The 25934-nt window shown below is 37.4% G+C and overlaps 2 protein-coding genes and 1 long non-coding RNA gene across 4 annotated transcripts; 2 read left to right on the top strand and 1 right to left on the bottom strand.

Annotated features, from left to right (window-relative positions):
- Positions 1-5731: 5731 nt before the first annotated feature.
- LOC113339880 lies at positions 5732-6368 on the bottom strand. Its single transcript, XR_003355170.1, has 3 exons — positions 6313-6368; positions 6069-6202; positions 5732-5925 (listed from the first exon to the last, which is right to left on the bottom strand). It is a non-coding gene; the product is annotated as an uncharacterized LOC113339880 (long non-coding RNA).
- A 2966-nt stretch (positions 6369-9334) lies between these two features.
- Positions 9335-12704, top strand: LOC113339397 (pentatricopeptide repeat-containing protein At3g22470, mitochondrial-like). 2 transcript variants are annotated; one of them, XM_026584680.1, is made up of 3 exons: positions 9335-10417; positions 10505-11333; positions 11413-12704. In XM_026584680.1, exons 1-2 carry the CDS (start codon positions 9394-9396, stop codon positions 11233-11235), a joined length of 1755 nt encoding a protein of 584 aa, XP_026440465.1. In that variant the 5' UTR covers positions 9335-9393; the 3' UTR covers positions 11236-11333; positions 11413-12704. The 2 variants fall into 2 exon arrangements, with proteins under 2 accessions (XP_026440465.1, XP_026440464.1); XM_026584679.1 differs by having other exon boundaries at positions 9335-11333.
- LOC113339608 (basic 7S globulin-like) lies at positions 11298-20941 on the top strand. The gene is made up of 5 exons (XM_026584849.1): positions 11298-11333; positions 11413-11552; positions 12255-13146; positions 13243-13271; positions 20623-20941. The coding sequence occupies exons 1-5, from the start codon at positions 11298-11300 to the stop codon at positions 20939-20941; spliced, it is 1416 nt and encodes a 471-aa protein (XP_026440634.1).
- Positions 20942-25934: the final 4993 nt, after the last annotated feature.

Here is a 25934-nt window from a genome sequence, read left to right on the forward strand (position 1 = left end):
GCCATGTTAAATTATTTTCCATGTGTCCAAATGATAGAGATGTCCATGGTTGAGAAAAATTAGTGTGACTGCAACTCATGAATTGGCCATGATAAAATGAATTTTGCGTGTCCAATTGATGACAAAGGCCACGGCTATAATAAAATTCACGTGACTTTAAGGTAAACTTTAGCCACATATAATTAAATTGTGTGTCTATAAGGATCTTATGGCCATGGTGATAGTGAAAATGATTAACTACAAAAAAAAATATTGAGTACCATATAGACACGGTTTTAGAGTTATGGCCATGGGAAATCATATTTTATAGCCACTCAAAGTTTATGTAGCCATAGGGATACCTTTTTGTCTCGGCACCTGATGCCACATTTTTGGAGTGAAAAAAATCCATGACCAAAATCCTATGGACACGGTGATTAAGTGTGGCCAATGTAAAGATTTGTACTAGTGAAATCCCGTAAGTTTTATTAAGAGCGAACCTCATGGAAATTGAGTATTCCATGGAAAGGTGCAGCCACGGTCCAACTCTTTAAAAAGCTAATAACCATGTGTGAGTTGGACTCAGCTCGACCAGGCGAGTTAACTGCACCGGTTTTTTCCTAACCTACCCTCCCTGGTCGGATTAGTTCATTATCCCTGGTTAGATTAGGTTATACGGGTCGGGTGTTTAGATGGGTTGGGTTAGGTTAGGTTATATATCCACCTGTTCTCCAAATTTTGTCTTCATTTTCTGTTTTACCATCTTCATCTTCTGCTTCACCTTCTTCATATGCAAGCTTGCTGAGTCAGAGACCGATGAATATGAATTCATCAAATCCAGATGGTATAGGTATGTAGATCTATTTAATTTTTCAATTACATCAGATAGAAAAGTGATTATAATAGGAATTATTTTCCTTTCTGAAACCCTAACCGGTTACTGTTTAAATCCCTAATCCCCGAGCTTCTCCTTTAAATTTCGTTAGGTTCATATCCTCATAATAGTCGACGGTTAAGGACAGTGGCGGAGCCATCGTGAAGCAAGGGTGTGCAGTTGTGATCCCATGCTTTCACAAAACTCCACTAAAAGCCTTAGTTATCCAATCCCATAGAAATTTTGCGCCTCCTAAAACCCAACCTAGCCGAATAAATTGCTTAAAGAAACACGATTTTTTTTTCCAGTTCCATATCGAGTAAACCACACAAAAACTTCTCTTGAATTTCTCTTCCTTACAAAAATTTCCATGATGCAATTAGGTTACTCTGATAAATTTATTGAGATTTGAGCTATTTTCGTTGATTACTAGTGTCTTTCTTCCACAACTGCAGTACTATCTCTTGTCAATTTGATTTTGTAATTTCTATCTAAATTAAGATTAGGGTTAATGTCAAATGAACCGGGGTTTTAGTATATTAACTTAATGTCAACTCTTAATCTATCAATCTATTATAGATTGGGTTGGGTATCCATTATTCTTCATAATTAGTGTCCACAGGTTGAAAAGAAGTTACCATGACTCAAAATTCGGCAAGAAAAAGACAAGTAGAAGAAGCTGCTAAGGTTTTAGTAATCTCCAAAGACCCGTAATAGGCCATATAGTACGTTTACTTGTTTTTGACATCAGTGAGAAAATCTGTATTTTTCATCTGCTCCATAGGTTTTGTGTTTCACTTTCACCTTATGTTGTCTTATTTTAAGGTGGATACTTCGGTCCGTCCCCTGAGGGAAAAACCTGTACCGGTGAAGTTTGGGGACTCGTTTAAACCTCCGTTTAGATACAGTCATACAGCCATCCATAAACAAAGATCTGGCGAGCTGCAACGTGTGTATTGAATTTTGGCCCTTATTTTGTTGGTTTATTGCTTAACCCGTTTGCTGATAAGGTGAATTTCGCAGGTGGGAAGGACAAGGCTGCGGACCGGATTTTGCAAGAGCAACTGACTAAAGTACTTGCCTCGTATGCTACAGAAGAGGAGAAGATAAAAATGGAAAAAAAACGGAAAGCGAAGAATTAGGGAAGGGGAGAACAGCACCTCTACGCGTGCATATTAGCCCTGAGAGCATCTCCAAAAGAAAGTGGAAGATTTATTTTTTAGTGACACATAGGATTTTAGACCTTCATTTTAACTAAATCCATCTCCAACAGTGGATACTATAAAATAAGAGGGATGAAATATTAATTTTGAAGGTTTTGAAGAAATTCTTATCTTGACCTCCGGAATGACCTCCATGTCATATTTTTTATTTTTAATAATTAATTAAAAAACAATTAAACGGTTAAGATTTCATCACAGAAGGTTTTCTAATGGTCAAACCTCTATACTGTTGGAGATGGTTTACTAGTCTTGGGGTCCTATATTTACTATATGTACAAATTCTTTCGTATAAGGGTCTCAAAAAAAATTCCACGTAGGATTTTTAACATCCACTGTTGGAGATGCTCTAAGTAAATACATAAATGTAACAAGTGGTTTACATAGGTGCCTTACTAGTCTGACCCTATCTAATAGGCATAGATGCGGAACAAGTGGCCACTTCATAGGTGGAAGGATTAAAGCCAAAAAAAAAAAAAAAAAAAATTGCTCGTGCAACAGGTAGGGCACCAAAACTTGCATTTATAAACTTCATATATACCGAGTGTCCAAATTTGTATTCGACTAAATTAGGGTATGATATGAATCTTATACGTACATATGTATAAACTTTATATAAGTGATGTACATCATTTAGTAACACCACAATTCTTGTTATTCCTTGATTCTATTATTTTTTTTTTGATTAAAATGATCTATTTTAATCATGCTTTAGGTACACCCAAAACCGCAAAGAGTAACGCTGCAAAGAGTAAGGTTGGGGTTGAAATACCCAATAAATGAACCTCAACTAGGAGAACTTTATCACAAAAGGTTCAGGGATCCTCAGAACACTTACCAATCAATACTGAGGGTAAGTTCCTTCCATGACCTATTTAAGATTTAGGTTGCAGCACACACAACTTTATATGACATAGGGGCATTAACACATGCAGCCTATGTGACAAACAATTTGGGACCCAACAGAGAGTTCATTGGGCAAAAAAAACGTACTGAATATGGGAGACTGCATCATAGACGGCGGAATTATTACTAGGCAGCCGTACATTTAATTCAGTTTGGTATTTTCTTAACATAGTACTGCTTTGGTGCAGTGTGAATCCAACTTAATACCGGATTGGTTTTTGGCCAACTGGACGCACTTCAGGCGTACATAAATGAGTCGATTTTTTTTGGAATATCCCGCTGCTGATTAATGTATGAAGCTCAATTTTTGGAGCAACCTAAATGTTAGCTTTACTGATGTCAGTCGTATATATACTAACGTCTTCAGATACAGGAAATTGGGAATAGAATACTTGTGTAGGTCGTTAGTCGGCAGTAAGAGTTACTAGATATGTTTTACTTTCGGTAATTGTTAAAATATGTAATCGCACTACAATACAATGTCTGCCTGGTCAGATGAGTGTGTAAATGCAAATTTATTATCGGTTATTAAATATGTTTAAGGATGTTTCACGAATGATGAAGCCTGTCTGTTTTGTACAAGAAACTTGAGAAATTTTTCTTATAGTTTCAATTTTACAGCATGTAAATTATGTAATTTCACAACGGGTTGTCGTTGCAAATGTCCGAACTGTAATCTTTACTATGAAAAATCTTTACTGTGAATTTTTCATGTGTATTTTCAGTAGAGCTCTTGTCAATATTAGTGGTGAAACACTACAGAGTTATCGTTGTAAACGAACACTCAAGGAAGTAGTGCTTAAACGTGGTGTAATCAGCTTTTACTTTTGAATGATTTTTAATTTTTTCATCGCAAACACAATTTCACCACCTACGTATATACCCGAAACAAAATCTTTAATAGCAGGAAAATGGTTCTTTGTATCTCAGTACTCTTAGCATGCGGATAAAAGTGAAACAATCTTCCCCCTTATTTAAGTCGTTCAATGGAAGAACCATATGTGGTCCTTGTAGGTTCCGCAAACCAAATACAATTTTCTGTAGATGTGCAACTGAATGGTAAAGTTTGTAGTACTGGAGAATCGCGTAGCTACTTATGTGATTCTTACTGAAAGATTGCTTAGTTGGTCTTCGGGCGGTCGTATAAAATGAATTGGGTAAATTAACAAAGAAGGTAGTATAAAATTAATCTGATGCGAAACTATTAATGCCGTATAAAATTAATTGGGTGCGAAACCAAGGATGTCGTAGTAAATAAATTGGATACAACATAAATACGGTTGCATTAAATTATTTGTTATGATGTTCTGATGATAATAAAAGTTACAATAGATACATGATTCAGACGGTTGTATAACTTAAAATGGAAAATTCAGATAGTCGTATAAACTGGTTTGGAACATATTCTGTTGTCGAACCAAGTCTAAATTAAAGCCCTTGTTCATACTTGTTGAGGCCAAGAAAATTACGCCATTTGCGGTTAGTGACAGGTTTTGCAGGAAAAAAAAGACCAAATTAATACAATTCCAACAAAAACACAAACGCGGAAAAGTTTTTATTTACATCATTAATTTCATTTATAGGAGTCGTTTCTTTTCTGATTAAGCATCCATTTAAAGACAAGTAACGATACAACAACAGTTGGAAGAGACTTTTATTCATACTACATATTATCAATTTAACAATCTGTAGTAATATATTGTTGACTCGATAGTTGACAGGAATATAGGATGAGATGAGAACCTCTTGGTTACCAGTCGATGCCTATTACTGACATTCTTGTTTGTAATGCAGATGGACATATGATGTTGACTGGAGCTAAGGTAATTCCGTCTTGATTGACTGATGAAATTGACAGGCTTGTCATTTGAAAAACTCTATAGGAAGCGACACGGCCTTGCTCATATGAATAGAAGTTTGTTGCTGTTTGATTCGGGCCACTGTAAGAGAAAAGCGAAAAAACAAAGGAAGGTTAGAAAAGCGGGAGATAAAATATACACCGGTTAAGTAAGAACAAGATGCTTCCAGGCAATTCAATATTACAGAAAAATCATCTGTAACTATTTCACCCCCATGCGCCTATTTATGTGAGACCAGGAACCTTCCAATGCATGGTTGCAAAGCAAGTGAACAAATTAAAAGTCCATATGTAAATCCAAGTCCAAGGACTTGCATAACACTTATCAATATACCATATCTCAGTGTATCCTTGAGCGAGAGTTGCGTAAGAATATTTGGCTATTGTTTTGTTGGTAAACGCATACAAGGTCCTGATGTAAGAGACTGCCTGAATAAGTAAGAAAACTATGTGAGGTTATCAGATAACTTTCACGAAATGGTCTAATTTTTGGCAAGATAGAAACTACAGCTATGATAAATTTATGTTGGCAGAGCGCTGATCATATCACAAGTAAATGATATACTTTATCGGCCCGACAATAGACTTAAACTTCAAAATATAAACAATTCAAGAGTTAAAAAGCAAAGTTAATTGAAAACACAATTCAATCAGGTTCTCAGTAGGGATGCTAACAAAACTCAGTGCAGGGTTCTTTCATAATAGCTAAAGTTTTCAGAAGCTCATTGACTGGGTAAAGTTTTCAGAGAAGGAAAATTGCAAATAAAATACCTAATGTTCTTAGATGAATTAAAGCAAGAGAAAAATAGTTCAAAACAACATATTTGTCGTCGATTCATGTTATGTTCAAATTTAAATACAAGGAAAGGCTTTAGAATAAATATTAACCTGTTCCGCAATGCCCGCGGCTTCAGCATATGCATTTTGAATGTTTTCAACAAGCCTGTGGAGGAATATGTTACATATTCCTACAGCAGCAACAATAAATGGTCCGGTGGAAAGTGTTAACGGTGCAAGTTGCAACAATTTATCAATCCAATCACAAGACCACCAATAAATGTCGCCATGTTGTGAGTACAGTTACCGACCTGTTATACAAAACATCCATTACACAAAGGCACTCCAGATACATTCATCAATTGCTGAAGCATTTAAATTACTGAGATCAGGAAAATCAATCTAAAATTGAATATTTCACTGCACGAACGATTACTTAAAGTTTGAAAATTACTTTCTCGTTGAGAGCTGACTGGATCAATAGCACATTGCTCAATACTTGGATAACAAGGTCCCCATGATTCCCATAAGTATCAAAGAAACTCATATCTGCAATACGTGAACATATTTGGACCTAATGACTGCAGTCTGCCATTTCCAGTAAGAATCCAGCATGGGAGAACAGATTAGTTTGAATTTCAAATAAATTGCATCTACCACACAAGGAGTTTAGCAAGAACAGATAACACTGATCTTACCAATCCATCCAGCAAGAAATACAGCTGATGCTACGTACATAATTTGTAAAGTATGCTGCAACACAGAAAAAATATTGTTAAATAAAGTCGACCAGAAATTTCAATTTGCCATGCTAGATGATGCTAACATAACAATAAGTAGTCAAATCTTCTAAGTCCTAACTCATGAGAAATGCAACATTGGAACTTTTGATGTAACCATTGTTTCGGAACAACTTGTAGGTTCGGTTTATCAGATCTATCATACATAAGAAAAAGTAGTTCTATTGATTCAAACGTAGCTGAATTACAGCCAACAACACAATCCATCTTCTTTGGTTGAACTGTCACTCGATACGCATAATTGAACCATAATACCGTACCTATTGCCTTCTCCTAATCTTATTACATAACTAAAGCTACTCCAACATCATTGTGAACTAAACAGTGCAAATGTTTAATAAACACCTTTGTGAAATAACATTTGTTCGAACAAATTAATTATAAAAAAATAATTCCACATTACACTAAAACCCTATAATTTAATCCCACAAAACTGGAAGAACTCTGTGTATCAATTTACAATAGTATATACCCTTGCCCAATTCACAATGGAAAAACAAAAAGAAAAAAAAAATCAAACCTTTCTCAAGATAAGTGATATACCATGTTTACTACCAGCGCTAGATAAAGAAGAGATTGCAGTTTTCTCATCTTCGTCCCATATCAACCCAACTCAAATTTTTAACTCACCATTCGTATACGGATTCCCCTCTACTTCGGTTGCAGATACTTATAGTGGTATGAAGCACAATAACGGGTAGTATTACTAGATCAATTGAACAATTCTTCTAACTTAAAACAATCTTACATCCATCAAATTTGATCCAGAACACCTTGGAGTTGCTGGAGAAACAGGAAAGAAGAGGAAAGAAGATACAAGATTCCTATAAAACACCGATTTCTATCCGGGTATACCCAACCAGCTAACCAGACTAGTTAACCTAACCTAACCTAACCAGGGATAATGAACTAACCCGACCAGGGAGGGTAGGTTAGGAAAAAAGGGGTGTAGTTAACTCGTCTGGTCGAGCTGAGTCAAACTCGCATATGGTTGTTAGCTTTTTAAAGAGTTGAACTGTGACTGCACCTTTCCAAGGAATAGTCAATTTTCATGAGGTTCGCTCTTTTATTAACCTTCTTTGTTGAAAGATTATGGTTATCTTATATTCAATGAAGTATTTAATACTCTGTTGATTAGTATAACGACAATATTAGGTCAGAATGAGATAGTTTCTCCACTTAGTAATAATAGTGATAGTGTCGAATAACTTTTTCTCATAGGTAGATGTTTCTGCACATTGGGGTCCTAATAGTTTGCTAAAAAATGTAATGGGCTTGCATGAGAGTATTCCTCTCGATTCCTGATAAACGAGCAGCATGTCGAGTATAAAATCCTTGCTTAAGTCAGGTAGAGCTAAGACATGAGTACTTCTCACTGCTGGCTTCAGACATAAGAAGGTTGTGCTTGTTGATCATGGTGTCCAGTTGAAGGTTGCAGTTAATATATATCATATTCATGGATAAATTTTCTGTAATATCCAGCAAGACCCATGCCAAGAAGCCTCTTAATTCCTTAACATTTCTTGGTATAAGGTAATTTTTCTTCCCCCCAATCTTAGATGGGTCTGCTGCAACTCCATGTGATTTCATAATATGCTCCAAGTATTCCTGCACATATGTGCTAAGCAACATTTAGATTTATTAATTGTTTACTTAAATAGCAAGATTGGTCCTTGCCTCGCTTTTATAAGATAATAAAATTACAATTTTGATTTTAAATTTTATTATAAGTAATATTCGTGAGATTGTTCGTGTTGAACGTTTATCGGTTACTTAATATTTATTGTTGCATTGGATTGAAGTTGAATGTCATGGTTTTATTCACCAAAGTGGATTTTTCAAGTATCACTTAATTCCAAATACATGTTTTCTTTGGACTGTATCAATAAATTGCAATATATAACATATATTCTTATTGTAACATCCTGAATTTTTGTATGAAGCATAATCGAGGAAGCGTCATTGAATGAGATGAAGCTTTATCTCATGTCTGTGTTACGTACTTATGCAATTCATACTTGATGAAAGTATCTGATCTAGTGAACTACGGTGTTACTTATCCCTTATTCAAGAAAGCCCTAGCACACCCAAGGAATCCTGAGCTTTCCTGAGAAAACCCGAGAAAGCTTGAGCATACTTAAGGAAGCTTGATCTTATCAAATGTTCCTTCGCCTTATATTTTTCGGTTTCAGAAATTAGGGTAAAACATATATATGGCAATGAGAGAAACTGTTTTACGGTAGTTGTTGTCGACAAGGTTCATAATTTCAAAATATGACGACCTTAATTAATGCAACACTAGTCGATCGGCAAAGTATAAGAATGAATACTGTGACGACCCTGTAAATGTTACTTTCAAGGATAAAAAATCGTCATGATAATCAATCTAGGAAGATAACGACTAATACTAACCGTCAAAGGTAGTTGAATCAAAATCGTCAATATACATAAATTAGACCATAACGACCAAAAACGTCGTCATGCTACAAAAATATATCTCCTTGACTTTTCATATGAATTTGAAATTATACTCTATATGAGATTAGGTATGTTTTTGAACCCTCTCCTCTCATATCTAGTATGCTCCAAATTTCAGGTTGGTCTTGATTTTCAGTTTCGCCTTGATTTTCTTTTTATTTTATCAAATAGGGTTCAAAGTTTTGTAGATGGATTTTGAAGATAGATGAATTGGTTTTAATTTAACGGTTTGAATGAAATTAAATTTATATTTTAATAATAAGGGTAATTTAATCTTTTGACATGTTTTAGACACCCTTAAGCATATACTGTGTTGGATGGTTTCGGATTTTATATACTCCAATTTAGACACCGGAAAAAATATTTACCAAACCCTTTTTTTCTTCATAAATTGTTACAAAGTGTTCTTGGTGGGAAAAAATAATCCCGGGCTTAAGTCACAACCGGGCAACTCATGGTTCCTTCGTAAAAACTTCTTCCTTCTTCAATCCAGAAAGAAAAATGATTTTCCTGGTCAGAAGGGTAAACTCCAGTGGTTGCTTATTGATAAATAATACCCATTCGTTGTTACTACCTATCTTTTCTCGTCTAATAACAAGTGGTAGAAGTTACGTTTCAGGTGGTAAAACCCAGTTTGAAATTCCTTGCAACTCTGAGCAAATCAAGAAACTTGATGATGCATTTAGTTGCTTTGATAAATTGATTACATTGAAGCCCTTTCCATCTATTCATACATTCAATCAGCTATTATCTTCAATTTCCAGAATAAGATGTTATTCCTCTGTCTTCATGTTTTATCGGAGGATGAAACTGATAGGAATCAGACCCAGTATCGTCACTTATACCATTTTGATCAATTGTTGTTGTCGATTAGGTGAGACTGGTTATGGGTTTTGTTTATTTTGTGATATTTTGAAGAGAGGGTATGATCCTGATAGCATAACATTCACTTGTCTGATCAAAGGGCTGTGTCTGCAAGGGGAGGTTCATCATGCATATGAACTGTTTGGTAAAATGACTGAGACTGGGATTGTACCTACTGCTGTTGCATGTGGAACTATTATCAGTGGGCTTTGTAGAATTGGTGAAGTTGGTCTTGCTCTGGGGTTGCAAAAGAACATGGCCAAATGGAATTGCAAGCTTTCTGTTGTTTCGTACGGCTTGATCATAGATACTCTATGCAAAAGAGGTTTGGTAGACGAGGCGTTGAGTCTATTTTCCCAGATGATAAATGATTCAAAAATTATCCCGAACGTTGTTGTTTATAGTTCTTTGGTTAATGGACTTTGCAAAGAAGGTCGGATAAATGAGGCTATAGGATTGTTTGACAACATGTCTAGTCGAGGAATTTCTGCGAATGCAATCACTTATAGTTCTCTAATTCATGGTTTTAGCCAACGTGGGTTGTGGAAAGAAGCCAAGAGATATTTTGATGAAATGGTGGACAGAGGGATTTTTCCCACTGTAATAACTTATAGCATACTAATCGATTGTCTGGCCAAAGAAGGGAAGATGGGTGAAGCTGGTAAGTTATTCGGGGAGATGATTAAGTCAGGCAAGGAACCTAATGTAGTTACTTACAACTCAATGATAAGTGGTCTGTGTTTGACAGGTAGGCTAGAGGAAGCACAGAGATTGTTTGATTTGATGGTGGATAAGGGGCTTAAACATGATGAACACAACTTCACAGTGTTGATTAACGGGTACTGCAAGAACTTTAGGATGGATGATGCTATGCAGCTCTTCAAGAAAATGAAGCAAAAAGGATTAAAACCAACACAAGTTACTTACGCTACGCTTGTGGATGGACTTTGCCGCAATGGAAGAGACGGAACTGCAATGAGCCTATTACTCGAGATGCAATCAGTTGGTTTATCTCCAAACGAAGTTGTCTATGGTGCCATGTTGAATGGCCTTTTGAAGAATGGATGTATTGATGACGCCGTAGAATTATTTCAATCTATGGAAGGTAAGGGTTTTAAAATTAATATTCAGACTTATAGTTTAGTAATTGATGGGTTGTGCAAGGCAGGAAAATTTGGAGATGCAAGGAAATTATTCTTCAAAATCTCAGATAAAGGATTAGCTCCAAATGTTGTAACATATACCATAATGATTAATGGCATGTGCAAAGAAAGTATGCTATTTGAGGCTGAAAAATTGATGTTTGAGATGGAAAAGAATGGTTGCGCACCGGATACTATCACGTATTACACCATCATTAAGGGTTTTCTTGGAGGAGGAGATGTTAAGAAAGCTGCCGAGTTTCTTCAAAAGATGCGCGAGCAGAACTTTCCCGAAGGAAGGCCACAATTGTCAACTCGAAAACATAGAAATTGTTAAATCCAGCTAGATGTGCGGTCTGCACACTATTTGCACTCTCTACTGGAACTGGCTTGGACATCATGTCCTCAACCCTCGAGCTTTCAGAAAAAAAAAAGGTCAGTCAAAACTTTTCCTCTCTCTATGAATACTGTTTCGTTTTTTTCTATTTGTTGATGAATATTTTTTTGCTTTTAGGCCGAGCTAGATATACTTGTTGAAATTGGAAAGAGCTGGAGGAGGTTTCGCGAGTCCTTAAAATGGCTGTCAACTCATCTCAGAGCTTCCAAAACATGCAGCATTGCATGGAAATCCCCTGTCTTTGAATCGAGCGAACGGTATGGTCCTCGTTCCCTGTAATTGAAATATAGTACCCGACCTCTAATGCAGCTTAATTTTGTAGCATTGTTTCAATTTTCAAACCTGTGCTCATAATTTCCTCGAACCTTATCCAAAATTGGACCTTATCCTACTTTGGGATACCATGAACCACAAACTATACACTGTAAAGACTTTAGAATTTAATGTGCCAAATAGTGGTCATTTTTGACCTAACAAGCTGTCCTTTGACTACATGATCATGTGAAAGTCCATATCTAACTCTCACCATTAAAAGCATTTTCACTTCTTTTTCATTCCACTACTGGTTACCATAGACAACCTCAGCCATCTTCCAAATCCCATGGCTTCTTATTTTTCTTCCTCTAGTATTCCACTTCTTCTTCTTCTTTGCATTTTCTTTGTTTCTCTCTCTAATTCCCAGCCTTCATCTTCTTCACGACCTCAAGGACTCATCCTTCCTGTTTTTCAAGATCAATCTACTCTTCAATTTGTTACCCAGTTAAGCCTAGGAACTCCAAAAGTCACCATATATGTTGTGGTTGATCTCGGTGGTAAGTTTTATCTGTCCACTCTACTCAAGGTTGTTCATCAATATCGAAAAAACCGATCCGTTGCAAGTCACCTCAATGCTCACTAGCCAGCCAATCAGTAGATTATGTACGTTGCCTTAACCATACATGTAACTTTTACACAACCAGTCCAATAACACATTCAGCTACCAAGAGTGAGCTCTTTTCAGGTGTTGTAACTGTACAATCAAGCCAGGTTCGGGAGCCAACATCTGGGGCATGGATTGCAGGTCCAAATCTTACGGCTCGTGGGTTTGCAGTCAGTTGTGGAACAACTACTAGTGTCCTGCATGGATTAGCCAAGGGTGCTAAAGGATTAGCTGGTCTTGGAAGTTCAGGACTTTCCTTGGTTTCTCAATTTTCAGCTTCTTTTCAAATCCCTGAAATATTTGTTGTATATTTATCACGATCTGAAAATGGTTTCATATATTTTGGAAATGAAACATACCTTGTGCAAACCCCTCTATTGGTCAACCCAGTGTATAGTCAAGGTGCTTCGGCTGCTACTGACAGTGATTACTTCATTGATGTGAAATCTGTCGAGATAGACGGTGAAATTGTCCCCATAAATAAAGAATTGTTGTCCATTAACAAGAAAAATGGAGTTGGAGGAACAAAACTTAGCACTATAGTTCCTTTCACTGTTATGGAGACATCAATATACAAGGCTTTCACCAGTATTTATATAAAGAGAGCTAAAGCTATGAATTTTCTCAGGGTTGCTTCGGTTGTGCCTTTCAGTGTTTGTTTTAATGCATCTACAATGCCTACGGGAGTGGGAGCAATAACTTTTTCTATACCAAAGGTGGATCTTGTCTTGCCCAACAAATTGAGATGGCAGATGACTCGGCCAGATAATGTTTTGGTGCATCTTCCGGGTAATTTGGTGGCGTGTTTGGCATTTGCAGATGGTGGTGCAAAACCGAGGACTTCAATTGTTATTGGTGGAAAGCAGTTGCTATACACCGTTCTACAATTCGATATTCCAAGATCAAGATTAGGATTCAGTGCAGGGCTTCAAGTCTGATCAGGTTCAAGTCCCAAACCTTCAAAATCATGTGGCATATCAACCGTGCTCATTGTTAAAGTAGATAAATGCTGTTTATATATTGTGCAGGGCTTCAAATCTTCACACTTGTCGAACAAGTATAGATTATAGCTTAAATGTATCCAATCTTAAGACATTTGCCTCAATATATCATCAGTTTACGTTTAACTATTTAATACAGGTTTCAGTGAAGATAAAACAATGATCCTGTCAGGCATGACATTTTGTAGTTCAAAGAAACATAAGGACTTTCTCAGCACATAATCATAATAGACATTGGAGACCATAATCATAATAGTAGACATTAAATTCTTCTTTCCATTAATCACATCCTCGATACCATGAATCAAAATTTTTATTTAATCTCACCCAAGTAACCTCGTTCATTCCGCCTTTGACTTTACCGGTTCGAGGAAAAAAACCTGGAACCTATTTCCCCTTTCCCATTCTTCGTCTCTCCCGGTCTCTCCCTCCTTTATTCCCCTCTCTTTCTCTGCTAAGCCATAGACAAAACCACCATCGTCCTTGGTTCCATCTCCACCATCATCGTGTTTCTGGTTCTCTTCCATGAAGACCACCAACATAGTTATGTACTTTATTATTTGTGTAATTTGCTTAAATTTCTTTCGATGATCTATGGATTAAAGGTGTTTATCCGACTCGGTTATTGTTTTGAAGTTTACGGTCAGTCGGATTATATACACTTTGATTTTATACCATTAAATTCTTCTTTCCATTAACTCATCGGACGAAATAAGGCTGGTGTGCAGAGAACCAAACCGTTTCTGGAACCTAAAAGGTAAAGAGTTTTATCTACTAGTTGATTTAAGAATCTAAAAGAAAACCGATATATATCGTGAATGTAAATCAGGAAATGCACATTTGTATGTTCTTTGATGTTCACCTACAGGTAAAGGAACGTCATGAACAAAACCCCATGGGAGGGATGAAACGTTGAGTTTATACCATTTGTTAAGAAAACTAGGGTTTGACAGAATTGAAAACCAGACCTTTGAAACGCATTTGAATCTGAAGATTGAATCAAGAGTAAGTCGGAGAAAGATTTCATACCAAATATCATCTGTTAAATACTTTCGATTGACTCTCTTAGTTGAACAATTCTCCATTGATAATTTGATATTAGTTTCTTGTAATTTTTGCTGTGAGGAGAGGGATGATGAGTTGGGAATCTTAATACGCCCTTTTTTCCTATAATGCTGCAACCTTTTACATCAGCTAGGTGGTTCAACAGTATCAAGAAGTTCACACGTGACTTAACTAATGGGCTTTTTATTTTGTTATTTAGGGGTGACCATTTGTCCTCAAATTCGCAGATTCGATCCGGACCAAGCGCATTTTTGGACCAAACCCATTTTTTCAAATGGGTATCCAAACTGTTCACTCGATTGGATGCGGACGTAATTTTTAATATCCAACAGATTTAAATTGGGTATGGTGAAGTCTTAAAGTTTTAATTATAAGAAAATTTTATTGGATTATCCGCATCTAATCCGTCTATCCGTACATCCATTGGATGCAAACCCGTTGGATGATTGGATGCAGATGTCAAATTCGAAATCTGTAGGGAATTGAATTGGATGCGGATGAGATGAAGGTTGATACATACCATCCCATGTTCACCCTAGTTTTTTGTCTATTCGGTCCTTTTGTTTTTCGTACTTATAAATATTATATAGAATGGGCCCACACTTATCCTTATGTCACACGCCCATTTAATCGTCTAAAATTTTCATGGGACATGACCGGTAATGATTGTGGTTTAGTGACTCAACATCACCCAAAATCATTCACCCTTGCATACTTGCATCAAAGTACGCATCTGCCTCCACTCATAAGGCTTTGCACAACGGAAGACTTTTCTTCTTTCTCTCTAACTCTTCATGTCCCCATAAGCATAAGAGGTTCTTCCATGTACATAACCAATTCTCACACAACATCATCAATATAATGAACACAAAGATTACTGCAACAAACTCATTTTATTGCACTAAAGGAAGATTACAAACTCGTCCATTACATGGACCAAAAACAGGCCATTCACCCTCTTGGTGAATGCCTAAAACTCTCTCTAACATGAGACTAACTCTGCTATGTAAGCCTACTGATTTTTCTCACTCCTTAGGACTATTTATACAACAAACTCACTAGCCAAAACCGTGCAAACACTTGCACACGCATGGAACAGCATGTGTCTCATCAGGTAGTTTCCTTAACCGCCAGCTTGCTTTTCCAACTTCCACCTTTTGTGTTGTCAAGCCAACAGATGCCACATCTGTTCTTGGTGGTTATGAGCACTCCACATGGTTATAAACTCACTTTATAACCGTTCTATCTTGTCTCACTTCATTGGCATGCTTGCAAAGACCATAACCAACTTGTAACCGTCACTTGAGCCGTATTGCACAACTGTTGTGCTTTACTGAATTCTGCCTCGCTCGAACACCCATCCATCTTGGCCCTGCATGCTTATCACTCTAAGCTAATGCACGGACAATCCCTATGCTTCAAACATCGACGACAACTCGTTAAGCTCACTCTAGTTACTCAGGCGTCATATATGCTTCACTTCGCCAATTAGCTTGACAACAGTAATGCAACTCTTGCATTACCAACTTGTTTGCATTGTTCAAGATTTGGCCATCCTTGAACTAATGCCATAAACCAACTCTTGATCTATACTTAACTCTTGCATCATTCTTGAGCTTGGGCCAACTCAATTACATGGATATGCATCGATGCAAACATCGCATGCTGCATCTATCAACTTTGGCCATGTCTTGCCAATCCTTCAATGAAGCTTCATTGTGTCAGCCAATAAGCTTCATCACTTAGCCAAATGTATTTACAATGTAGTGCTGCACTTGCACTACATTGGCCCTGTGGGTTTATGCAATTCTCGACACTTGACAGTCTATACAGTAATACCGCTATTATGGCTTGCGTTGCGCTATTACAGCTTACGTTGCGCTATTATGGCTTCGCATTGCACCATTACGGCGGAGTACTGATTTGGCCTGCAACTCTGTAACGCGTAATCATTGTGCGTCACTTGCAGTACCGTAACAGACCTCCCCCACCTAATCCGTTCAACACCCTCGTTGAACGCAATCAAGTATACTCGTTATACTTGTCCTTGGCCTTGTACGCTTCTGAGCCCTTCTCAGAAATCAGCAAACTTTGTTTGACCTTCATTTTTGCCAAAACTTTTATGCCTAGTACCAAATGCCATCACTTAGCTTACTGCCTTGCCATTGATCCTACTGACTTGTATTGTTGTTGTCACGTTGATCAGGCGTTCTAACTCCCTCTACAATCGCATATCAACACCCAAATGCAACTTGGAAATTCCTCTTGCCAACTCCTTGAATTAGACTTGAATTTCAGTTGAATCATTTGCGCCTAAGTGTACGCAAGCAATAATTCTTCCCTATTGATTACACTGATCATTGCCATTGTCTTATGCCTTCATTTTCCGACTTTAGTTGCACCACGCAACATAACAGGACTTATACAAGACTTGGCTTCAATTCTTCAATCATATGCGCCTATGCTAAATTATGCTATGCCTTAAGGTATGCACTCTATGATTTCATACCACTCTTGGTATGCGCCACAATCCATAACCTTTGCTACACTTTGCAAACTTCGAGACTTTCACTAGATTTGGCCTCCAAATCATGTTGCAATCTTCACCTTCTTAGACTTGCATCATTTGTATGTCAAAGAACTTGCACCTTGCTGTTCTTTTCTTGTATTGTCGCAACATCACGATTGAAATGCATGACTTTGGTATAGTCATGACTTAGGATACCCCTGACATCAGACCGTCTTTTTAGACCATGCATCCTCTTCACGCGCTTTTAAAACCAGCACTTTAAGCATCACTTGCTCTTTCAAACTGCTATGTTTTAATGTGGCGGAAAAACAACATCATGTTCTTCCAAACAATGAGTTGATGGACTTACATCTTCATTATTGCTGCGTTACTCCATGCTATCGCTGCCAAATGCCTTCGCACTTCCAAATAACTCTCAACAACAAACTCGACTATGCCACCAATTCTTCTATTTGCTTCTTTCACTTTCAGCGTCTTCTATTGCATATTTTGGCTTAATATGTTGTGTAGCATCTCCCACGCGAACTAACTTTACTTTGAACGAAAGAGGCAAGATCTTTCACTTCAAATACCCTCATTCACTACTACCTTACATAGAGATACTTCATTTCCAACACCAAGGTCCAATCGACCCAAACTGAAAGTATGCTCAAACTTAAGAAAATACTCGCGCCAACTGATTGCAACTTGTAATACCTAACAAGCCTTGCAATACTGACTTCATCTTCGCTTCTAAACAACAAAGTAAGTGAGACAACACCTACTGTCCCCAATGTAGCAATTCACTTTGCCACACGCACTCTTCCAACTGATGCTATCATGTTGCTTTAGCTTTCATGAAGATTTCTTCAATAATGGCCACATGTCATCTTTATGCATCACCACTACTTTGTCCTTCTTTTCCGCATCCACAATTTGCCTAACTTGCATTTCTTCACGCATTATGCACTCTGACCATGCCAAAATCCCATTTTGCGCATGCTATTGTTTCATACATGCTATGCCAATTAGCACTCAAATCTTGACACAATCTTGTGCACCTTTGCACAACTCGAACGGACTTAACTTGGTGATCCTGAGCATCACCATAGAGCTCAGCAAAGTCATATCACTCAATGACTTCCTCGGACAAATCCCTTGCACAATATTAACAAGGCCATAATCCTTGTAAATGAGGCGCCACTGCCTACGTTCCATGAAGCAAGAATTCCACATTCTTCTTCAAACTTGGAACTCATTTTTAATGCCCATGCACATCTGGTTTCTCTTGTCTTTCCCCTTCTCCAAAATCAACTTTGTAGCACTACTGATTTGTAGGTGACAAAAACATCCGCTTGTGGTTATGATCAAATGCAGGTCTTTGAACACCCTTTTCCAAGCATACTGATCCCACTCATAAACCAGGTGAAAACACACTCCTTGTGTGCATCTAGCATCAACGAAGAACTCTTTGCAAACGCAAGATCGTGGTGTATCGGTTTTCCCCTAACTTGCTCTTATTTCTTCAGCCTTTCGATAAGCTTTCTGCTATATAAGAATTGGCTTCCAATTCTCCTTTTATGGCATCACATTTCCACAAACATTGTTGGTTCGCAACCAGACTTTGCATTACCACCAAGGTACATGCATTCAAGAGAGATAACTATAATCTTCCATCAAATGGCTACAATGAAAACACCTTCAATCGATCACATAGACATGTTCTTCATCTACTGTGCCACTGCAAAGGCCATCAACTTCTTTGAATTCAAGAATTTTCGCAAAATTCCCATTACAACTTGTAATGTACTCGCTACTGATAATACTACGACAGAATGCATTCCAAATGCATAATCTTCGCATACTTGTGAGACACGTGGACTTTAACACCTGACTTGCACCATAGAAGTCAGCATACTCCTTAGTTTTGTCATGCCTTCACTTGAAAACCCTATTTTCAATGATCCTTGCACGTTCGTCTAACACTTTGGGCGGGAATTTGGACACCTTTGTCATAAACTTTCATGACCTGCTACTACATCAAGCTTCAAAGTTCCTTCCAATTGATCTTTCCACACAAGACCAACTTCTTCTAGTCTCCGTACTAGTGAAACCCAAACAATTCTTCACTGAATTTGACAAACAAATGACACCAACTTGAGTAAAAGAGAGAAAAATCAACAAACTGTGTCCCCTAACACAACTCTGATACCAGCTGTCACACGCCCATTTAATCGCCTCAAATTTTCATGGGATATGACCGGAAATGATTGTGGTTTAGTGACTCAACATCACCCAAAATCATTCATCCTTGCATACTTGCATCAAAATACGCATTTGCTTTCACTCATAAGGCTTTGCACAACGAAAGTCTTTTCTTCTTTCTCTCTAACACTTCATGCCCCCATAAGCATAAGAGGTTCTGCCATGTACTTAACCAATTATCACACAACATCAGCAACATGATGAATACAAAGATTACTACAACAAACCCATTTTATTGCACTAAAGGAAGATTACAAAACTCGTCCATCACATGGACCAAAAACAGGTCATTCACCCTCTTGGTGAATGCCTAAAACTCTCTCTAACATGAGAATAACTCTCCTATGTAAGCCTACTGATTTTTCCCACTCCTTAATACTATTTATACAGCAAACTCACTATCCAAAACCATGCACAACACTTGCACACGCATGGAACAACCATGTGTCCCATCAGGTAGTTTCCTTAACCGCCAGCTTGCTTTTCCAACTTCCACCTTTTGTGTTGTCAAGCCAACAGATGCCACATCTGTTCTTGGTGGTTATGAACACTCCACATGGTTATAAACTCACTTTATAACCGTTCTATCTTGTCTCACTTCATTGGCATGCTTGCAAAGCCCGTAACCAACTTGTAACCGTCACTTGAGCCGTATTGCACAACTGTTGTGCTTTACTGAATTCTGCCTCGCTCGAACACCCATCCATCTTGTCCCTGCATGATTATCACTCTAAGCTAATGCACGGACAATCCCTATGATTCAAACATCGAGGCCAAATCGTTAAGCTCACTCTAGTTACTCATGCGTCATATATGCTTCACTTCGCCAATTAGCTTGACAACAGTAATGCAACTCTTGCATTACCAACTTGTTTGCATTGTTCAAGCTTTGGACAGCCTTGAACTAATGCCATAGACCAGCTCTTGATCTATACTTCACTCTTGCATCATTCTTGAGCTTGGGCCAACTCAATTCCATGGATATGCATCGATGAAAACATCGCATGCTGCATCTGTCAACTTTGGCCATGTCTTGCCAATCCTTCAATGAAGCTTCATTGTGTCGGCCAATAAGCTTCATCACTTAGCCAAATGTATTTACAATGTAGTGCTGCACTTGCACTACATTGGCCCTGTGGGTTTATGCCATTCTCGACACTTGATAGTCTATACAGTAATACCGCTATTATGGCTTGCGTTGCGCTATTATATCTTACGTTGCGCTATTATGGCTTCGCATTGCACCATTATGGCGGAGTACTGACTTGGCCTGCAACTCTATAACGCGTAATTATTGTGCGTCACTTGCAGTACCGTAACACCTTACCAGTTCTGAAGCCACCGAACCATGGTTTGTCGTATCTATTGGCATAGGCCCGTATATACTTATCTGTATTTTCGTACCTTTATAAGTATCTGCAAAGAGAGACTGTAAGTATTGTATCGATCTGTATCCATTGATACTGTACGATATTAATGGGTACGGAAAAAAAAATATACACGTTAATTGATGCCCAATATCTTTATACTTTGAAGAAATTTTATTTATACACTCATGATTGAAGCAGATACACATCTGAAGAAAATGACAGTGAGGAAACCGAAAAGGAAAATAGAGGTGGAGGTGGAATTGGAAGAGGAAAAGGTCATACTATTAGTGAAGGTCATTTTGGCGACAACGTTCTTGAAAATCTTATTGGTACTCAAGATCAAGATCATTGTGCTAGAAAACATGATTTATATCTTTTAAAGCGCAACAAGTTAGCTTTATTAGCTAATCTTAAGTGTCAAGATAATGATACGCAATGTCATCATCCACGCGATGAATTGAAATCTGATAGTTCAAGAGAACAACATTCAATACCATTTGGTGATCAATCCTTTTAAAAAATGAAGGATCAGTGGAATGACGATCAATAGACTTAATATCAAATGCATCAGTGCGCACTTTTATAGAAGAAAAAGATTTTTCGAAGATTCACCTAGCACCTATACATATCCTCCACTATTATGTGATATTATCTAGAAGAGCAAAGTCAACTACTTATACAAATTTTCAGAATATTAACTCGAAGCTTAATATCTTTTTACATTATAATTTTGAGCAGTGAAACAATGAAACATGCTCATCATGCCAAGTGTTATTGTATATATTGGAATTCCAATGTTTTTTACATCCAACTGTCCAAATATCTTTGTTTAACTTATTTACTGTACTTAGAAGTCTATCTGCACATCCAATATATGCAAATCTAAATGATGAAAGACAATATTACCTAATTTAGTAGATATAAATCCTTAGTACCCGTCAGTCTCGGTCAGTATCACCGAGACCGCTATATCACATATATTTCTTGAGGAACGATATGATATCAGGTACGGCGAACCATGCACAAAATGGGATAAACCTACAACTTGTAATCCACCCCCTTACCTTGACATATTTTCCCTATCCAAGACACCGGGGTATCTAAAAGGATCACCATTCTAGATCCAGCTAAAGTCTAGTGCATAACATATAGTGATGTAAAGATAGTGTATGCAATTCTCTAATTGATAAATTCAATTGGTTGGAAGTAGGAGAGAGAGTATGAATTCGTGTCTTCGTAGATTCGCTCGGTAAGAGGTGAATCCTGATCCCAACTTTGTGATGCCCCAAAATCCAACTACTTAGAGATCTACGTTAACATTTTACTTTCTGAGGCATGATGAATCTAAAATGTTGATTTAAGTGTTAAATAAGAAGTTCCAAAATAAGAAGGGTTATTTTGCGTTTCCTCCCTGTTGGAATATACTCACCGAGGATATCAAGGTGAGATATTCGGAAGACCAAGACCAAGTCAGTAGAAGATCTAGTCAAGTTTGTTATATCTAGGTTTACTGCTTTATCCTATAATCCTATAAATAGGAATTATCATGTAAATGTATATCATCTCTGTGAGTTCTAGAGATCTCTAATACAATCCACCCTTATGGGTTTTATCAGTGGATGTAGGTCAGATGGACTGAACCACTTTAATCTTCTGTGTGTTCTCTATTTCCCTCTTACCATTCATATTTTATGATGGTACAGAGCAGGAAAAGATCCTTGCTTCCGCATCTATATTTTTCTTAGGTTGATGATGTTTTCCTTTTCCTAATTTGGTTTTCTTTATAGCGATCTCACCTAATTACTAGAAGAGTCTACATATTTAGATGAGTTTGTTTTTTTTCCTAGGCATCATCATTCTTTTGCTATCATCAAAATAAATCCTTGCTGCTTCCGGTTCTATTTCAATTTGGGTTTCTTTGATGCAGTATAATCATACGTTGCATTTTTCGCTCTTTCTTTTTGTTTCTGTTGTATGTATGGAGTTCTAAACACTACAGAGATAATTCTTTCTATTTTGTATCAAAGATCGTATTTATTGGAAGACTAGAATCAGCTTTCTACATCCCTGCTTTAATATATAGGGTTTGAAACATCTTCTCTGTTTGTATGTTTGCACAAACATATTTTTTTTCTGTTTACATATTAGTTATGTCCACTAATATCCTTCGCGTTACCCATAACAAACCTACATCCATTTCAATTTTATCAATACCCATGTCAACATTAAGCCAACTATTTGTATGGTTTCTTAATCTCTTCTCGGTGTTCAACGCCTCACATCGTGTTTCTATCTTGTTATTGTGGTTCATTTCAGTGCATCTAGATTTTGTGTTTTTCTAATGCATCAGGGACACCTATATATTCTTTTTCTTTTGGGTCTCTTTAATATTGCTCATGGTACACCAAAATCCTATTTCCCTCTTATCATTCATATTTTATGACTCCCCTCCCAAGATCGCTAATTAGCATTTCATCCCAAAAAGATTAAAATTAGTGTTTCCTCCCATCGTTAGGAATTCCATCCATTGCTCGGTTAGCTGAGTCAGCACCTGAGTACGCGTGGCTGAACCTGTACACCTATTTTGTTCCCTTCCTAAAATACCCTCTCCTAAAAACAAAATAGATACACGGTGCACTAGATCGAACGGCTCTACATATGTCCAAAATTAAACCCTAGAAATCAGCGAAAATGAATTTGTCGCTGCCATGGTTCTGTTGATGGTGTGTGAATGATATGAATTCTGGTGGCTTGAAGAAATAAAAGCTTAAGATAAACACGAAATTTGGGTTGTTTGAGAAGGATGAAGTTTGGGTTGTGTTCGATTTCAAGAAAACAGATCTGTTACTTTTCTATCCGTACAGTTATAAGATATAAGTTGCTGGTGCTGATAACAAGGGTTGTTATTGTTCATTCTGAGGCTGTGTAGAAGCTCTTTTGGCAGCATTTATGAATTGATTTACAAGGAAAACAGGAGTTGTAGAGAAGAAATGGTAGAGCTGTTGATTATGAATGTTTGACTGGTTTCTGAATATGGATTGTGTTTAGTTCGTATTGTGCAAGGATTTGGAATTTTGGAGAGTGTAGAATATGATTCATTGATGCATAGAAGACGACCAGGTTATGCACTTCAAATGTTCGATAAATCGTCGGAATAAACATTTTCGTCCTCTTCACTTAGAAGAGTGAGATGAATACGATACGGAAATAATAGGAGGATATTTTAGGTATTTTGTGTAACACGTGTTTGGTTTTGCCACGTGAACTTTTGTGTTGACTCAGCTAACAGAATAATGGATGGAAAAAGTAGCGACGGGAGGAAACGCTAATTTTAATCTTTTTGGGGAGAAAACGCTAATTAGCGATCTTGGGAGGGGAGGAAACGGAAAAGAGCCCAAATAAGAACAACCTAAATTTGAACTTTCTTTGAAAAATACAGATTACCTCTCTGAGGATGTCTATAGTTTTCCTGGATAAATTGGGGACTAAGCCACTTAATTGGGGCCTATGAATTACTTCAATCAATCTAAAGAGAAGTGAAAAAACGAGGGTCTAACAATACCACCCAATATCTCGATTAGCAATCTGTATGGACTAACTCCAAAATACTTTGCTAGAGAACCAACTAGACAGTCAAACTCAATCTAGATAAAAAGTATCTCAAGGAGTTATTATCTCAATCTATCGATTTTATCTTTACTCAAGCAAATAGAAATCTGCGAGTCTTTATCAAAGAGAGATAACTTGGACGGTACGAAATACCAATGTCCAAGGATCAATCAATATCAATAACAACCAAAGGTTGGATTTCCAATTGATGATCACGAACGCACAAACTGTATTATTTCAATTATATAAAATATAATGCGGAAAAGAAATAACACAGACACCGGAAATTTTGTTAACGAGGAAACCGCAAATGCAGAAAAACCCCGGGACCTAGTCCAGATTGAATACACACTGTATTAAGCCGCTACAGTCACTAGCCTACTGCAAACTAACTTCGGACTGGACTATAGTTGAACCCCAATCAGTTTCCAACCGATCCAAGGTACAGTTGTATTCCGACGCCTCTGATCCCAACAGGATACCGCGAACTTGATTCCCTTAGCTGATCTCACCCACAACCAAGAGTTGTTGTAACCCAAAATCACAGACTTGATAATAAACAGATCTGTCTCACGCAGAAAAGTCTATCAAAGGATAAATCTGTCACCCACAGATAAACCCTAGGTTTTGTTCCGTCTTTTGATATGAAATCAAGCTGAACATGAACCAATTGATAATCCGGTCTTATATTCCCGAAGAGCATCCTAAATTAATCAATCACCTCTCTACAATCCTTTCTGACTACACAAGCGGATTGTCGAGGAATCACAAACAGTTAGACGAAGATGTTTGTGACTTCTTTATCTTGCCTATCGGAGAACTCTCACGATCTCAAGTCAATCAATCGATTGTACTCGTACGATAGAAGATGCAAGATCAGATCAGACAACTACGATAAAAGTAGTATCGGTCTGGCTTCATAATCCCAATGAAGTCTTTAAGTCGTTAACCTGATTTTAGAGAAGAAAACAAAAGGTTAATGGAGATCGACTCTAGCGGGCGCACTAGTAGTACACAGACGTGTGGGGATTAGTTTTGCACAATGCTAGATATCTCCTTTATATAGCCTTCAAATCAGGGTTTTGCCTTAGTTACAAAGCAATCCTTATTCACCATGAGATGAAAACCTGATTTACATTCAAGCTAGTATTTCTCAACCGTTAGATCGAAAACTTAGCTTGTCACACGCACTTGGGCAGACGTTTATTGGGTTCGTGGAAACCATGCCCAAACGTGTACGTGTATGTTGGTTCAACATAGTAACCCAAAAGGTCAACCATATGAGAATTTCATATTAACCTTGTTCTTCTTCACCATAACTAGTTCAATTGACTCAAATGAACTAGTTAAAGAGTTGTTCAATTACTATGAGATCTTATGTAACTACACAAGATACAATTGAAACAAAGATGATTCGATTCAATCGGCTCATGAACATTATAGCCACGGTTTGCATAAAGCATTCCTTAGTAATTTAATGTTTCATGTTCAGAGCACATATTTAGATCATAACCTCTTAAGTTCACAAACAAGTTCGCGGACTTAAGTTAATCGGTTGAGTTTTCCAAACTCCGCAGAAATTCTCGAAAAGAGAACTTCCTGAGTTCGCGTACTTAGCACACAAACGAGTTTTGGAAAATCCAGCAGAAATTCTCGGTCGAGAACTTCCGACAGTTCGCGGACTTGGCAAGCCAATTCCACAATCCTCCCGATTTCTCTTGATAAACAAAGTTCGAAAACTTCGGTTCAAGGAATACATGGTTATGTAATCTAAACTCTCATTTCAATCATTGAGACATTCTCAGAGGATGTTATGTAGCCGTTATTCACAAACCGATTCACGTCAGAGCAATTCTCAAAGTGATTGAAACTTTTCATGACTTTCGTCACTAGGTGAAGAT

The sequence above is a fragment of the Papaver somniferum genome, unplaced genomic scaffold, assembly GCF_003573695.1.
Source record: "Papaver somniferum cultivar HN1 unplaced genomic scaffold, ASM357369v1 unplaced-scaffold_21, whole genome shotgun sequence".
Taxonomy (NCBI): Eukaryota; Viridiplantae; Streptophyta; class Magnoliopsida; order Ranunculales; family Papaveraceae; genus Papaver; species Papaver somniferum.

What these genes read in the sequence shown, in the direction of transcription:
- LOC113339397 (XM_026584679.1), top strand. Translation starts at nt 9,394, where the DNA reads ATGATTTTCCTGGTCAGAAGGGTAAACTCCAGTGGTTGCTTATTGATA.
- LOC113339608 (XM_026584849.1), top strand. Translation starts at nt 11,298, where the DNA reads ATGTCCTCAACCCTCGAGCTTTCAGAAAAAAAAAAG. An exon ending in GATTCAGTGCAGGGCTTCAA is followed by an intron (nt 13,147 to 13,242) that starts GTCTGATCAGGT and finishes TATATTGTGCAG; the next exon opens with GGCTTCAAATCTTCACACTT. An exon ending in TCTTCACACTTGTCGAACAA is followed by an intron (nt 13,272 to 20,622) that starts GTATAGATTATA and finishes TGATTGAAGCAG; the next exon opens with ATACACATCTGAAGAAAATG.